The sequence below is a fragment of the Rhinopithecus bieti genome, unplaced genomic scaffold, assembly GCF_001698545.2.
Source record: "Rhinopithecus bieti isolate Rb0 unplaced genomic scaffold, ASM169854v2 scaffold_22042, whole genome shotgun sequence".
Taxonomy (NCBI): Eukaryota; Metazoa; Chordata; class Mammalia; order Primates; family Cercopithecidae; genus Rhinopithecus; species Rhinopithecus bieti.
This window is the reverse complement of record NW_016810459.1, coordinates 287,771-302,968: the sequence shown is the minus strand read 5'-3', so window position 1 is coordinate 302,968 and position 15,198 is coordinate 287,771. Positions and strand designations below refer to the sequence as shown.

The following is a 15,198-nucleotide window of genomic DNA, read 5'->3' as shown; positions in this document are numbered from 1 at the left end:
GAACCCGGGAGGCAGAGCTTGCAGTGAGCCGAGGTCGCGCCACTGCACTCCAGCTTGGGCGACAGAGCGAGACTCCGTCTCAAAAAAAAAAAAAAAAAAAGAATTTCCTTTTCAGAAAAGGTTGAGAATATTGACTTTTCTTAGTAGAAAAAACAGGAATGCAGATTAGAAATTAAACAAAAATAATAAAACAGTAGTGGTCACAGAAACATACCAATATAGAACATATGGGTATCTGAAAGGCTGAGAAGCTAGGTGAGATCTGGTTTAGACTAGATCTTTGTCATCAGGGACAAGCTTTGCAGGTGATGCCAACAATAGTTACGCTGTTGTATAGAAGAGGAAGCTGAATTGGGGACTATTACTTATCTGTGACTGAACAGTTAGTTAACCTTGCAACATAGCATAGTAGATAAGTGCACACACTGTAGAGCCAAATGTCCTGGATTCACATACTGCCTTCACCACTTACTAGCTGTGATTCTCTGTGTGTCTTAGTTTCTTCTCTGTAAAATGGGAGTAAAGTGATGTGTACTCTAGAGTGTTGGAAAGATTAGTGACAATACTATACATATAAAGTGCTTAGAATGGTGTCTGGCACATAGTAAGTGGTATGTGCTTTCTGCTAGTATTATCATTACCATTGGTTTTAGACTTTGGGAGTGAGTGGACATATGTAGATGAAGGACCTTGGACCCATCCTTGCCAGTCTAAGATAGGCCCTGCATCACTGGTCTCATGACTCAGTGTACAGCATCTCTGGACATTCTTGATGAAGACTTGCTTCTTCAACATAAATTGTGTATCCTGTTTTTAGTAGTTGAACCCTTAGCCCAGTATGTAATTCATGTCATCTGAATTATATTTGGTTTGAAAAAAACATTACTTTTTCTGTTCCTGAAACAAATTTATTTGATGTATTAGCTGAGATACTTTGCACAAGTGTGCCAACATCCTGGTTTTAGAACTATCCTCCAATCAATGCTTCGTGATGCTGTCTTGAATACATGCAGTGTATGTATGTAGTTTGGGATTTGTCTGTTCAGAATTTTATTAAATGGCTGTTGAAATCTTCCCTCTTCTCAGTATGTTGTCAGTAGGTGTTCTGTAACTTTTCAGAATGATAAAATGTATCCTTGCTTTTCTTTTAGGCTATATTACATGGTTTTTAGAAAAGTTTTACCTGACAGCGTTTTTTGTATGGCTTGAAGTTAGATGAATTTGTGCTTATGTAAGCTTTAACAGAAATGCAGATGGTTGTTAAGTCAACCATTTTCAGTTAAGTCTAAACTGGGATCACTTGTAAATACAGCTGTTTCACTGAGGTATCTTCAAGAACAGTCCTTGAAAAAATAGCAGTTAGGCGGGGTGTGGTAGCTCATGCCTGGTCCCAGTACTTTGGGAGGCCAAGGTGGGAGGATCACCTAAGCCCAGGAGTTTGAGACCAGCCCAGGCAAATATGGGAAAACCCTGTCTCTACGAAAAAGAAAACAAAATTGGAAACAAAACTTTTTAGGCAGTTAAAACTTTTTTCCAAAATATTTCTTCTATAGAGAATATCTTTGTAATTTAATCAGGTTGATTTATTCGGCCGGAGACTTTCTTTCCTCATTACATTTAAACAATTTTTTCACTTTAATCTGTTAATAGGAAGCTCTATATTGTATTTTGCTGATTTTGTTTCTAAAGAAGTTAAAAATATAGCAGCAGTTCTTTGCCTCTGTTAAAATCTGTCACATTTTAAATTCACTTTGAGATGGGTTTCAAAATTTGGTTGGATAGATTGAAGTAAACCTGGTGCTTCCTGCCCCTCAGGAACTTGAGATATGTATGTTTGAGTTTCTACTGGATTATTTTTAGAATCTTTTGCTCTTGTCTATTTCTATTCTGAGAATTCTCTTGGAACCTGTTCCAGTGTAGTAGAACTCTTAGGAGTGGAAAGTGATAGATGATGGAACACAAGTGTACACTGAATTCCTATGGTCTGGCAACTGGGTACTTGTTGTAGAAGCATTCCTATGTACTACACACAGCTCCGTTTCCCAGAGAAGGAGGACATAGAATTTCCTCATGACAGTATGTTAGTTGAAGGTGTTGATTTTTACAGTCTAGTTTCCATGTCTTAGTCATTTTTACAGTTCAGTGGTGGTAACAATTTTAATGATCTTGAAGAATATTTTGGTAACTTATGCTTTTACCTTGATTTAATGGATTCACAATTATGAGAATTTTTTTTTTTTTTTTTTGGAGACAGTGTCTTGCTCTGTCGCCCAGACTGTAGTGTAATGGCGTGATCTCGGTTCACTGCAACCTCCGCCTCTCGGGTTCGAGTGATTCTTCTGCCTTAGCGTCCCGAGTAGCTGGGATTACAGGCGCATGCCAACACACCCACCTAATTTTTGTAGTTTTAGTAGAGACAGGGTTTCACCATGTTTGCCAGGCTGGTCTCGAACTCCTGACCTCAAGTGATCCACCCTCCTCAGCCTCCCAAAATGCTGAGATTGCAAGCGTTAGCCACTGCGCCTGGCCTTATCAGAAGTTTTATGTAAAATTAATATGAGAAAATTTGTCTGTTGAATTATGCATTCTGTTAAAGTTATATTTTCTGAGCCCTGTTTTTTCCAGAAGATTTCAGTCATATCCCCCATTGCCTGTGATTGTTCTGCGAAACCTGTTTCATCTCTGGACATTTTTTTTGCTGGACATTTTTAATATTAATTTTCTTACGAAGAGGGAATTAGCTATTATAACATTTCAGTGATAGCACAATTGACAGAAGAAAAGTTAATCTGAATTTATTTAAACATGCATTCTTGGATGTGCTGAGACCCTTATAATTATTTTTATTTTTCAAAGAATGTATTTGCTATTTTTTTTTCTTTTTTTGAGACGGAGTTTTGCTCTTGTTGCCCAGGCCGGAGTGCAATGGCACGATCTCGGCTCACCGCAACCTCCGCCTCCTGGGTTCAAGTGATTCTCCTGCCTTAGCCTCCTGAGTAGCTGGGATTACGGGCATGTGCCCTCACGCCTGGCTAATTTTGTATTTTTAGTAGAGATGGGGTTTCTCCACTTTGGTCAGGCTGGTCTTGAACTCCTGACCTCAGGTGATCCAGCCGCCTTGGCCTCTCAAAATGCTGGAATTACAGGCATGCACCACCACGCTCGTCCTTGTATTTGCTATTTTTTTTTTTTTTTTTTTTTTTTTTTTTTTTTTTTTTTTGAGATGGAGCCTTGCTCTGTCACGCAGATCTCTGCCTCCCAGGTTCAAGTGATTCTCCTGCCTCAGCCTCCCAGGTAGCTGGGACTACAGGCTTGTGCCACCATGCCCGGCTAATTTTTGTATTTTTAATAGAGACGGGTTGCACCTTATTAGCCAGGATGGTCTCGATCTCCTGACCTCATGGTCCGCCTGCCTTGGCCTCCAAAGTGCTGGGATAACAGGTGCGAGCCACTGTGCCCGGCCGGCATTTGCTATTTTTAAGATGGAAGTATTTGTAGTAACAATTGATGAATATATAACCCAGAGCAGTAAACCTTAATTAAGAGAAAAACTTTTTCTAAACAATAAAGTAAGCCATGCAGTTTTTATGTTTCACAAAGCAACTATTCTGGTTTAGCCATGCAAGCGGGGTAATTATTTATAGCCTAATTACATATTCATTATGGAATATTTTATATTATATTAAGAATTGATGATTGGAAGGAGATACAGTCTTAATGTTGATCTGTGAACATGGACCAGTAAAATTTTGATAGTTTGAGTTACAATAAAGAGTTACAGTTTGCTTCCTTGGCAAGTGAGGATTCATGTTCATTATACCAAAATGTTTGGTTATAATAGGCTATAAAGATTAAAAGTCATTTTTCTGTAAATCAGAAAATTAATGTCCACTGAATATGGGTTAAGTATATTCCTTCTGTACATGCAGATTTTTATCACCAGATGGCACTTCTGTACGGAGAAAGTCTCATTTTGTTATTTCACCTAGATTATTTTCTCTCTCTTTTTTTTTTTTTTTTGAGACAGAGTCTCACTCTGTCTCCCTGGAGTGGAGTGGAGTGGAGTGGAGTGGCCAATCTCAGCTCACTGCAACCTCCACCTCCTGGGTTCAAGCGATTCTTCTGCCTCAGCCTCCCGAGTAGCTGGGATTACAGGTGCGTGCCACCACGCTCGGCTAATTTTTTGTATTTTTGGTAGAGACAGGGTTTCACTGTATTTAGCCAGGATGGTCACGATCTCCTGACCTCATGATCCGCCTACCTCGGCCTCCCAAAGTGCTGGGATTATAGGCGTGAGCCACTGCTTCCAGCCCATTATTTTCATAAATGGGGTCACTGAAGAATAAACAGTGAGAAAAAGATCAGATAATCCAATCAACGGAACTGGAAATCTATGAGTGAACTACTGACTTCTTAAAAAGGTTTTATGGTAGGAACACCACTCAACCAGTTAACTTTTGATTAGATGCTTAATTCTGTTTTATTCTTTTCTTAAAATGTATTTAACGAAATAGGTGGCTGGGCATAATGGCTCATGCCTGTAATCCCAGCACTTTGGAGGCTGAGGCTGGTGGATCACTTGAGGTCAGGAGTTCAAGACCAGCCTGGCCAACATGGTGAAACCCCATCTCTACTAAAAATACAAAAAAATTAGCTGGGTGCGGTGACACACACCTATAGTCCCAGCTATTTGGGAGGCTGAGGCGGGAGAATCACTTGAACCTAGGAGGCAGAAGTTGCTGGGCCGAGATTGTGCCACTGCACTCCAGCCTGGACAACAGGCCAAGACTCTGTCTTAAAAAAAAAAAAAAAAAAAGATAGGGTCTGGCTGTGTTGCCTAGTCTGGACTTGAACTGTGGGTTCAGTGATCTTCCTGCCTCAGCCTTCTGCGTAACTGGAACTACAGGTGCATGCGACCTTGCCCAGCTTGGATGCTTCACTTTAGATACTTAAGATGGAATTACAGAGTATTAGTGCTGAAGGTGATTTTTTTATTTTCATTTTTTTAGATGGTGTCTCGCTCTTGTTGCCCAGGCTGGAGTGCAGTGATGCAATCTTGGCTTACTGCAACCTCCTCCTCCTGGCTTCAAGTGATTGTCCCATCTTAGCCTCCTAAGTAGTTGGGATTACAGAGGTACGCCACCATGCCTGGCTAATTTTTGCATTTTTAGTACAGGTAGGGTTTCACCATGTTGGCCAGGCTGGTCTTGAACTCCTGTTATCAGGTCATCTGCCTGCCTCAGCTTCCCAAAATGTTGGGATTACAGGCGTGAGCCACCGTGCCTGGCCTGAAGGTGATTTTAAAAATAATCAAATGGGACTGGGCACCGTGGCTCGTGTCTGTAATTGTAGCACTTTGGGAGGTTGAGGCGGGTGGATCACCCGAGGTCCGGAGTTCGAAACCAGCCTGACCAACAAGTTGAGACCCCGTCTCTACTAAAAATACAAAAATTAGCCAAGCGTGGTGGCAGGCATCTGTAGTCCCAGCTGCTTGGGAGGCTGAGACAGGAGAATCGTCTGAACCCAGGAGGTGGAGGTTGTAGTGAGCTAAGATTGTACCACTGCACTCCAGCCTGGGTGACGGAGCGAGCCTCCATCTCAAAAAAAAAAAAAAAAAAATCAAATGGATTCTTTCTCAAATATAGATATGCCTTAGATTTGTTTAAATGCATCACAGTTTTAAAACAGTGTATTTGTATGCATTTATTCATTTCTGAGAGAATGCTCTAAAAATAAATGGAATCATGGCAAAACAATTAACCTTGTTCTCTATAATACAACCAAAATCATAAACCCAAACCAACAAAATTATAAAGTTGTTAAACTGAAAAAGGATGCAAAATGTGTATTCATACTAACTGGAAAGACAGATTCAAATGCAGTAAAAAGTTTTAAACCAGTGTATTGAACCTGTGAGACGTTCTAGTTAATTGGTTGTTATTATAATGTAAAAGGCAGTACTATAATATGTCTGTGGCCTTTATCTAGCAAGCGAGTTAATGAAGCTATTAAGAAAATAAGTTACGGCCGGGCGCGGTGGCTCAAGCCTGTAATCCCAGCACTTTGGGAGGCCGAGACGGGCGGATCACGAGGTCAGGAGATCGAGACCATCCTGGCTAACACGGTGAAACCCCGTCTCTACTAAAATTACAAAAAACTAGCCAGGCGATGTGGCGGGCGCCTGTAGTCCCAGCTACTCGGGAGGCTGAGGCAGGAGAATGGCATAAACCCGGGAGGCGGAGCTTGCAGTGAGCTGAGATCCCGCCACTGCGCTCCAGCCTGGGCGACAAAGCGAGACTCCGTCTCAAAAAAAAAAAAAAGAAAATAAGTTAATATTAGTGCGGCTAACACAGAAAAATGCTTGTCCTACCCTTTCTGGCTGAAATAGGTTTCAGGGACACAATTTTCTTTGGTACCTGAATTAGTATGATGAATTATGGTTAGTCTTCTCTGTTTTAATTTTATGATGCACAGATCCAAAATACGTAGAATTGTTATGTCATTTTATTAACCTAAAATATATAAGATTTACAAATAGTGGAATATCTTTCCATATCATGGGAGTGCTTGCTTTTGGGTGTCTAAAACTGACTGTTCTAGAAAACAGAATTCCATGTATTGTTAAAATCATCGGCTCTGTGCCAGCACGGTGGCACATGTCTGTAATCTGAGTACTTTGGGAGGCCGAGGCTGATGGATCACCTGAGGCAGCAAATTTGAGAACAGCCTGACCAACATGGCCAAACCCCATCTCTACTAAAAATACCAAAAATTAGCCGGGCATGGTGGCGCCTGCCTCTGGTCCCAGCTACTCAGGAGGCTGAGACAGGAGAATTGCTTGAACCCAGAAGGCGGAACTTGCAGTGAGCTGAGATCGCCCTATTCATTGCACTCCAGCTTGGGTGATGGAGTGAGTCTCTGTCTCAAAACAAATCATTGGCTCTGCATTGTTATCATAGGAGATGATAGCTCCGTGTGTATTGCACTTAAGACCTTCCAGTGGGACAGATGTCGAGATGGAATACAGTAATATTGATGATCCTGACCCTGTGTAGGCCTAGACTAAAGTGTGTGTTTATCTCTTAGTGTTTTTTTTTTTTTTTTGAAGTGGAATCTCCCTCTGTCACCCAAGCTGGAGTGCAGTGGGCTCACTGCAACCTCTGCCTCCCAGGTTCAAGCAATTCTCCTGCCTCAGCTTCCCGAGTAGCTGGGACTACAGGCGCCCACCACCATGCCTGGCTAATTTTTTTGTAGTTTTAGTAGAGACGGGGTTTCACCGTGTTAGCCGGGATAGTCTCGATCTCCTGACCTCATGATCCGCCAGAAGTGCTGGGATTACAGGCGTGAGCCACTGCACCCCAGTTGTTGTCTTTTAGATTATAGGCCTGGCACGGGGCGGTGCTCAAGGCCGTAATCCCAGCAGCTTTGGGAGCCGAGACGGGCGATCACGAGGTCAGGAGACATCGAAGACCATACCTGGCTAACACGGGAAACCCTGTCCACAAAAAAACAAAAAAAACTTAGCCGGGACCGAGGGCGCGCCTGTAGCACCAGCACTAGGGAGACGAATCAGGAAGAACCGCGTAAACCCGGGAGGCAAGCGCAGTGAGCTGAGATCGCGGCCACTGCACTCAGCCTGGCGACAGAGCGAGACCCTCTCAATAAAAAAAAAAAGATATTATTACACGGGTGACTTTTGCTTTTAGGCATAGCTTGTTTCTTGACACATTTTAAATTGGGTTATTGGCAGGTAAAATCTTGGCTGAATGCAATGTTGTTTTGGGGTTCAAATACCAACTGCAAGTAGTAAGAGGCCGATAGCACTACCTGTACAGTGACTACATATAGTGATAAAATGGTTGCTGGTTTAAATTGGTGGTGCTTGAGTTTTTTGTTTAGAATTGCTAAGCTCATAAACATGGACTTTTAGATAATTGGTTTAACAGATACCAGCAAAATGTACAATCCTCGGGCTGCTTCTTGAGAATTTGTATTCCAGAGAGCTTTTATCTTTTATTTTAAGTGTCCTTGTTTTCTCTGAAGTACCTGCTTGTCTTTTACTATGATTGTTTTGCTTACCATCCCTACTTTCTTGCAGATTTTCTTTTTTGTACATACATTATTTTGTATATACTGTATATGATGACTTCAGTGAGCAGTGACCATTGTCGAGGTGCTCGTGAAAAAACACAGATTTCAGCAGCACAATCAACGCAACCACAGAAACAGGTGGTACAGGTAAGTTTTTGTGGAACTCTTGTTTGCCTTGTTTAGAATTAAGGAAATTAAGGGAGAACATATGATTTAATGTTTTCTTTTGTAGGAAACTTTAGGATTTTGAACCCTGTATTTAAAAAGTAGGTAATGGCCGGGTGCGGTGGCTTACGTCTGTAATCCCAGCACTTTGGGAGGCCGAGATGAGTGGATCACTTGAGGTCAGGAGTTTGAGACCAGCCTGGCCAACATTGTGAAACCCCGACTCTACTAAGAAAATACAAAAATTAGTTGGGCGTGGTAGTGTGCACCTGTAATTCTAGCTTCTTGGTAGGCTAAGACAGGAGAATTGCTTGAACCCAGGAAGCAGAGGTTGCAGTGAGCTGAGATCACGCCACTGCCCTCCAGCCTGGGTGACAAAGCAAGATTCTGTCCTAAAGAAAAAATAAATAAATAAAAAATAAAAACTAGGTAATGAAGAATAGTAAGGAAAGAGGTATTGTACTTGATTCAGGTACAACTGGATGTTGTTCCATGAGAACTCTTTAATGCTAACCTTTTCCAGGTACCTCTTAGCTATTAGGCTGCCATGGCCACCACTGCCGCCACCGCCGCCGCCTCCTCCTCCTCCTTCTCCTCTCCCCTTTCACTTTCCTCTGCTTCCCTTCCTCCTCCTTCCCTGCTGTTTCATCATCATCTCTTCTCCCTTTTGTCCCTTCTGTTAATTGAAGTGTGTCCTTGGAATGAAATATGAAAATCCAAGGTACATGGAGAACTAATAGTCTGAAGTAGTAAAATACCTGAATTACAATAGACTTTAAAAAGCTGCCTTTGCTGAGCATAGTGGCTCGTGTCTGTAATCTCAACACTTTGGGAGACTGAGGCAAAAGGATTGCTTGAGCACAGGAATTAAGAGCAGCCTGGGCAGCATAGTGAGGACCTTGTCTCTATAAAAAGTTTAAAAATTAGCTGGGCATGATGGCTTCCATTTGTAGTCCCAGGTACTTGGGTGGCTGAGGTGAGAGGATCACTTATGATGGTGCTACTGCGCTTCAGCCTAGGTGACAGAGTGAGACCTTGGCTCAACAAAAAAAACCCTGCCTTTTCTTTAAAGCACAAAGAAGAATGCTTGAATCTCAGAATGGCTTTTAATGATCAAGATCCATTTGAGGCCGGGCACAGTGACTCATGCCTGTAATTCCAGTACTTTGGGAGGCCGAGGTGGACAGATCACCTGAGATCAGGAGTTCAAGACCAGGCTGACCAACATGGTGAAACCCTATCTCTACTAAAAAAAAAACCAAAAAACAAAAAACAAAAATTAGCCAGGCATAGTAGTAGGTGCCTGTAATGCCAGCTACTTGGGAGGCTGAGGCAGGGAGAATTGCTTGAATCCGGGAGGTGGAGGTTGCAGTGAGCCAAGATCATGCCACTGCATTCCAGCCTGGGCGACAGAGCGAGACTCTGTCTCAAAAAAACAAAGATACATTTGAATAAATATTTAATGTTAAATACTCGCCCCTTCTCAATTTGGTTATATTATTATTTTAAGTGAAGTGAGATAAGTGCTAAGCACAGTACCTGGTGCAAAATTAAGCATTATATACATGTTATTGACTAGAGTGGCAAACCATTTTTCACAGGCAATGTGCAAGTGAGTAAACGATATCCAGTTTATCTTACTTGCAGATTGATTTGACTATACTTTGATAGTTAATTATAAGTGCTTCTTATAATCACTCATTTATACGCAACTACCATGTTGATGTTAAGGGACATAATGAGGAGATTTAACTGTTGCGTTACATTTTTCAGTATAATGTTAGTGTAGTATTTTGCTGGTTTAACGGACAGATATCTCTTCTACTCAGTGCTTGATCCTAAATACACTTACTTTGATAGGAATTTATTCAACAAACTGATCCGGTCCAGTGATGGAAAAATTTGGAATTTTTAGTTGAGGTCCTCCTTTTATAGTTGAATTTACTTAGGAAAAGTTTGCTTAATGAATGGGTCTTTTTTTTTTTTTTGAGATGGAATCTATCACCGGACTGGAGTGCAGTGGCCAATCTCAGCTCACTCCAACCTCCACTTCCCGGGTTCAAGTGATTCTCTTGCCTCAGCCTCCCAAGTAGCTGGGACTACAGGCAGGCAACATCATGCCTACCTAATTTTTTTTTTTGTTTTTTGAGATGGAGCCCCCTTCTGTCGCCCAGACTGGAGCGCAGTGGTGCCATCTCGGCTCACTGCAACCTCCACCTCCTGGGTTCAAGCGATTCTCCTGCCTCAGCCTCCCAAGTAGCTGGGATTACATGCGCCTGCCACCACCCCCAGTTAATTTTTGTAGTTTTAGTAGAGACAGGGTTTCACCATGTTGCCCAACCTGGTCTCCAACACCTGAACACAAGCGACTGCCCTCTTAGCCTTCAAAGGTGCTGTGATTATAGGCGTGAGTCACTGTGCCTGACTTTTTTATTTATAGAGTCTTGCTCTGTAGCCCAGTCAAGAGTGCAGTGACTCGATCTTGGCTCATTGCAACCTCCGCCTCTGGGGTTCAAGCAATTTTCCTGTTTTAGCCTCCCCAGTAGCTGGGATTACAGGCATGAGCCACCATGCCTGGCTAACTTTTTTTGCGTTTTTAGTAGAGATGAGGTTTCACCATGTTGGCCAGGCTGGTCTCGAACTCCTGACCTCAAGTGATCTGTCCCCCTTGGCCTCCCAAGGTGTTGGGATTATAGGCGTGAGCCACTGCACCTGACCCTTTAAAATTTTTTTCTTTTAAACAGTAGTATGCATTAGGAAAATTATTCATGTTTATTTATTCATTAATCCTATTCTGGGAAGCATTTGCTAAGAAAGTAATCTTAAATTCGAGTAATAAAAAGTGGCTTTATTTGGTAATGTTTTTTTCTTTCTTTTTTTTTTTTTGAGATGGAGCCTTGCTCTGTCGCCCAGGCTGGAGTGCAGTGGCGTGTTCTCAGCTCATTGCAACCTCTGCCTTCTGGGTCCAAGTGATTCTCCTGCCTTAGCCTCTGGAGTAGCTGGGATTGCAGGCACATATCACCATGCCTGGCTAATTTTTGTATTTTTGGTAGAGATGGGGTTTTGCTATGTTGGCCAGGCTGGTTTCAAACTTCTGACCTCAGGTGATCCGCCCACCCTGGCCTCCCAAAGTGCTGGGATTACAGGCGTGAGTTACCACACCCTGCCGGTAAGATGTTACTCAATTTTAAATGTCCAATGTTAGAGGTGTTCTGAGATAACCTATTCACGTTGCATGATGAAAGAGAGTTCTTTTTTTTTTTTTGATATGGAGTTTTGCTCTTGTTGTCCAGGCTGGAGTGCAATGGTGTGATCCCGGCTCACTGCAACCTCTGCCTCCACCTCGCCTGGGTAATTTTTTGTATGTTTCACCATGTTAGTCAGGCTGGTCTTGAACTCCTGACCTCAGGTGATCCACCTGGCTCCGCCTCCCAAAGTGCTGGGATTACAGGCGTGAGCCACTGCGTGAGAGTTCTTTTGTATCTGTATAAACCAGGATTTTTGTCCTGGGTCTAGCACTTACTTACTAACTAGATGAGTTACTTAAATCTCCTTAAACCTCAATTTTTTTTTTTTTTTTTTTTTTTTTTTTTTTTTTTTTTGACACGGAGTCTCACTCTGTTGCCCAGGCTGCAGTTCAGTGGCTTGATCTTGGCTCACTGCAACCTGCGCCTCCTGGATTCAAGTGATTCTCCTGCCTCAGCCTCCAGAGTAGCTGGGACTACAGGTGTGCACCACCACACCTGGCTAATTTTTGTAGTTTTAGTGGAGAGGGGTTTCACCATGTTGGCCAGGTTAGTCAGTCTTGAATTCCTGACTTCAAATGATCCGCCCACCTCAACTTCCCAAACTGCCAAGGTTACAGGCGTGAGCCACGGGGCCTGACTACGAACGTCAATTAAAAAAAAAAAAAAAAATTGTGAGACTTACAGAAAAGTTGCAGTGGGAGTATGAATAATTACTGAATACCCTTCTTCCAGATTCCCTAGATGTTAACATTTCTATCACATCTCGTTTATCCTGTTCTCTTCCTTTCCATACAGTTTATCCCCAGAAACGTTTGACAAGTTGTGAATAAGGTTTTTCTTCACTTAATACCTCAGTGTGTTTTTTAAAAAACAAGGATCTTTTTACATAATTATAGTACAGTGATAAAAAATCAAAATCTACAGATCATACTTACATTTTTTCAATGGTCCTTATAATGCTTTTTTTGTTTTTTTGAGACACAGTTTTACTTTGTTGTCCAGGCTGTAGTGCAGTGGTGCGATCTCAGCTCACCACAACCTTCGCCTCCTGGGTTCTAGCTATTGTCCTGCCTCAGCCTCCCGAGTAGCTGGGATTATAGGCGTGCACCACCATGCCTGGCAAATTGTTATATTTTCAGTAGAAACGGGGTTTCGCCATGTTGGCCAGGCTGGTCTCGAACTCCTGACCTTAGGTGATCCTCCTTCCTTGACCTCCCAAAGTGCTGACATTACAAACATGAGCCACTGCACCCAGCTGTAATGTCCTTTTTAGCTAATTAGATTGTGGAATATACATTGTATTCAGATGTCAACTCTTGTGAATTTATGTGACTAGTCCACAAAATTATATGAACATTCCACAATTAGGAAGTGATTGTAAGAATATTTGAAAATTGTGGTATAACATGTCTTAGAAAAGGTATGCTTCCTGATCAACTGAAAAAATATGTAAAATTAAAGCAAAACTGTTGAACATTAATGAGAACAGGCTAGTAGACTGTTAATGTTTATTTTTGGTGGTGGGCATAAATAATCCTACTTTATTATTATTTACAATTTTTTTCTGGGTGACAGATCTAATTAAAAAAAATTTGGATTCATTTGAAAAATTTCACATTTTCCACTGTAAAAGCAGCTTGGTTCGTAATAAGCCATGTGAATGGATAAGAGATCCAGAGGAAGAGCTGTAGTGATGCTACTTTTCTTGGCAAGATATTTTTCAACTTGAGACGTGACCTGGTATATGTCACTAATGTTTATTGCAGGGGAGGGTGCACTGACCTTGTTTAACTTAAGAATTACCAGTTGACCCTGATTTTTCCTCTTTTTTCCCAAGCTGTACCGACCTCTTGACACTTCCTAGAGCTCAGCCTGGTAACTTCCCTATTATACTCTTATGTTTGGTGCTTTGTTTATCAAATATTTATTGAATTGTTTATCAAAGAAAATTATTTCTTTCTTGACAGGGTGTTTTATAAAGGTAAAAAATACTTAAAGTTCTCATTAAAATTTATTTTCGTAAATATGCTAGCATTAGTGTTACTATATTGTTATTGTTAAATGGCTATTATGTGTATCGGCTATGCTTTCAGAAGTAGTCTGTCTATGCCCTTTTAGGAATAAAAAAGATATTACTGAAGAGAAATATAGAGTATTTGTGTCATATAATACTTAAGCTGAAAAAGCTAAGTCTGAATAAATCAGTCATTGGCATTTACCTTACATATGGCAATGAATAGTGACTTTATAGTTAGAAATGTATGGGTGAAACAGTATCAGAATGATAATGTAGAAACATATATAAGCCCCAGACTGCCCCCTACAGCAGAATGCTGTTATTAATAACTATTCTGCTTGAAATATTTGGTGAGATTCTTTCACTCATCCAGTGCTTTTTTGTTAATATTGTAATCGGGTCAGTAAGTGTTTCTTTAATTTTGTAAATTGTGCACGTTTACAAAGCACTGGCTATTCTCAGGCAGTTTTCAAGTTTAAATATTCTTGCCTTTAGAGTCATTATTTGTTCCTGGTTCCCCCACTCCGCCATTACTTTTTCATACTTTTCCACAAAGATTTCAGCCATACTTCCTGACTTTGGTTTATCACTCTGACATTTCTGCATGAAGTAGTCTCTGTCTGAAATGTCTCGAAACCAGGGATGTTCTTATAATAATACTTACTGTGCAGTGAGTGGATATCCACAACTAGTCCGTAATTTTACTTTAAAAAAAATCTTTGTTGTAGCTCCTGTTTAACACATCTACCACCCCAAGCTGCCTCCTCCACTCCTTTTCTGTCTGCCAAAATCCCTCCCCACAATACTTTATTATGAAAATAGTCACGCATGAAGAAAAATTGAGAGTTGTACGGTCAATACCTATACGTTCTTTTACCTTTTTGCTCTGTTTGTTTTATCACATCTGTTTAGCCAGCCATTATTTTATCTAACTTTTTAATGCTTTTCAAAGTAAATTAATTGATTAGTGGTACTCTTAATCACTTCAGAATGGATATCATTGACTAGAGTGTAGTATTTGTTTATTGTCTTTTTTTTTTTTTTTTTTGAGGCAGAGTTTCTGCCCTTGTTGCCCAGGCTGGAGTACAGTGGTGCGATGTGGGCTCACTGCAACCTCCACCTCCCAGGTTCAAGTGATTCTCCCACCTCAGCCTCCTGAGTAGCTGGGATTACAGGCATCTGCCATCATGACTGGCTAATTTTTCTATTTTTAGTTGAGACGGGGTTTCACCATGTTGGCCAGGCTGGTCTCAAACTCCTGACCTCAGGTGATCTGCCCGCCTCGACCTCCCAAAGTGCTGGAATTACAGGTGTGAACCACCGTGCCTGGCTGTTTTTTTTTTTTTTTTTTTTTAAATAGACAGGATCTCAGGCCAGGCGTGGTGGTTCATGCCTGTAATCCCAGCACTTTGGGAGGCTGAGGCAGGTAGATCACCTGAAGTCAGGAATCTGAGACCAGCCTGGTTAACATGATGAAACCCCATCTCTACTAAAAATACAAAAAATTAGCTAGGTGTGCTGGCGGACGCCTGTAATCCCAGCTTCTTGGGAGGCTGAGGCAGGAGAATCGCTTGAACCTGGGAGGTGGACATTGCAGTGAGTGGAGATCGTGCCATTGCACTCCAGCCTGGGCAACAGAGCGAGACTCCATCTCAAAAAAAAAAAAAAAAAAAAAAA

The 15,198-nt window shown here is 41.5% G+C and overlaps 1 protein-coding gene across 1 annotated transcript in view; it reads left to right on the top strand.

The window, feature by feature from the left end:
- Window positions 1–15,198, top strand: part of LOC108542158 (ubiquitin-associated protein 2-like) — a 72,214-nt gene that overhangs the window by 24,679 nt on the left and 32,337 nt on the right. The window contains exon 2 of the mRNA XM_017892042.1: window positions 8,099–8,238. Coding sequence (XP_017747531.1) covers window positions 8,140–8,238 — 99 coding nt within the window. The 5' untranslated portion in view covers window positions 8,099–8,139. The remainder of the gene's footprint in view (window positions 1–8,098; window positions 8,239–15,198) is intronic.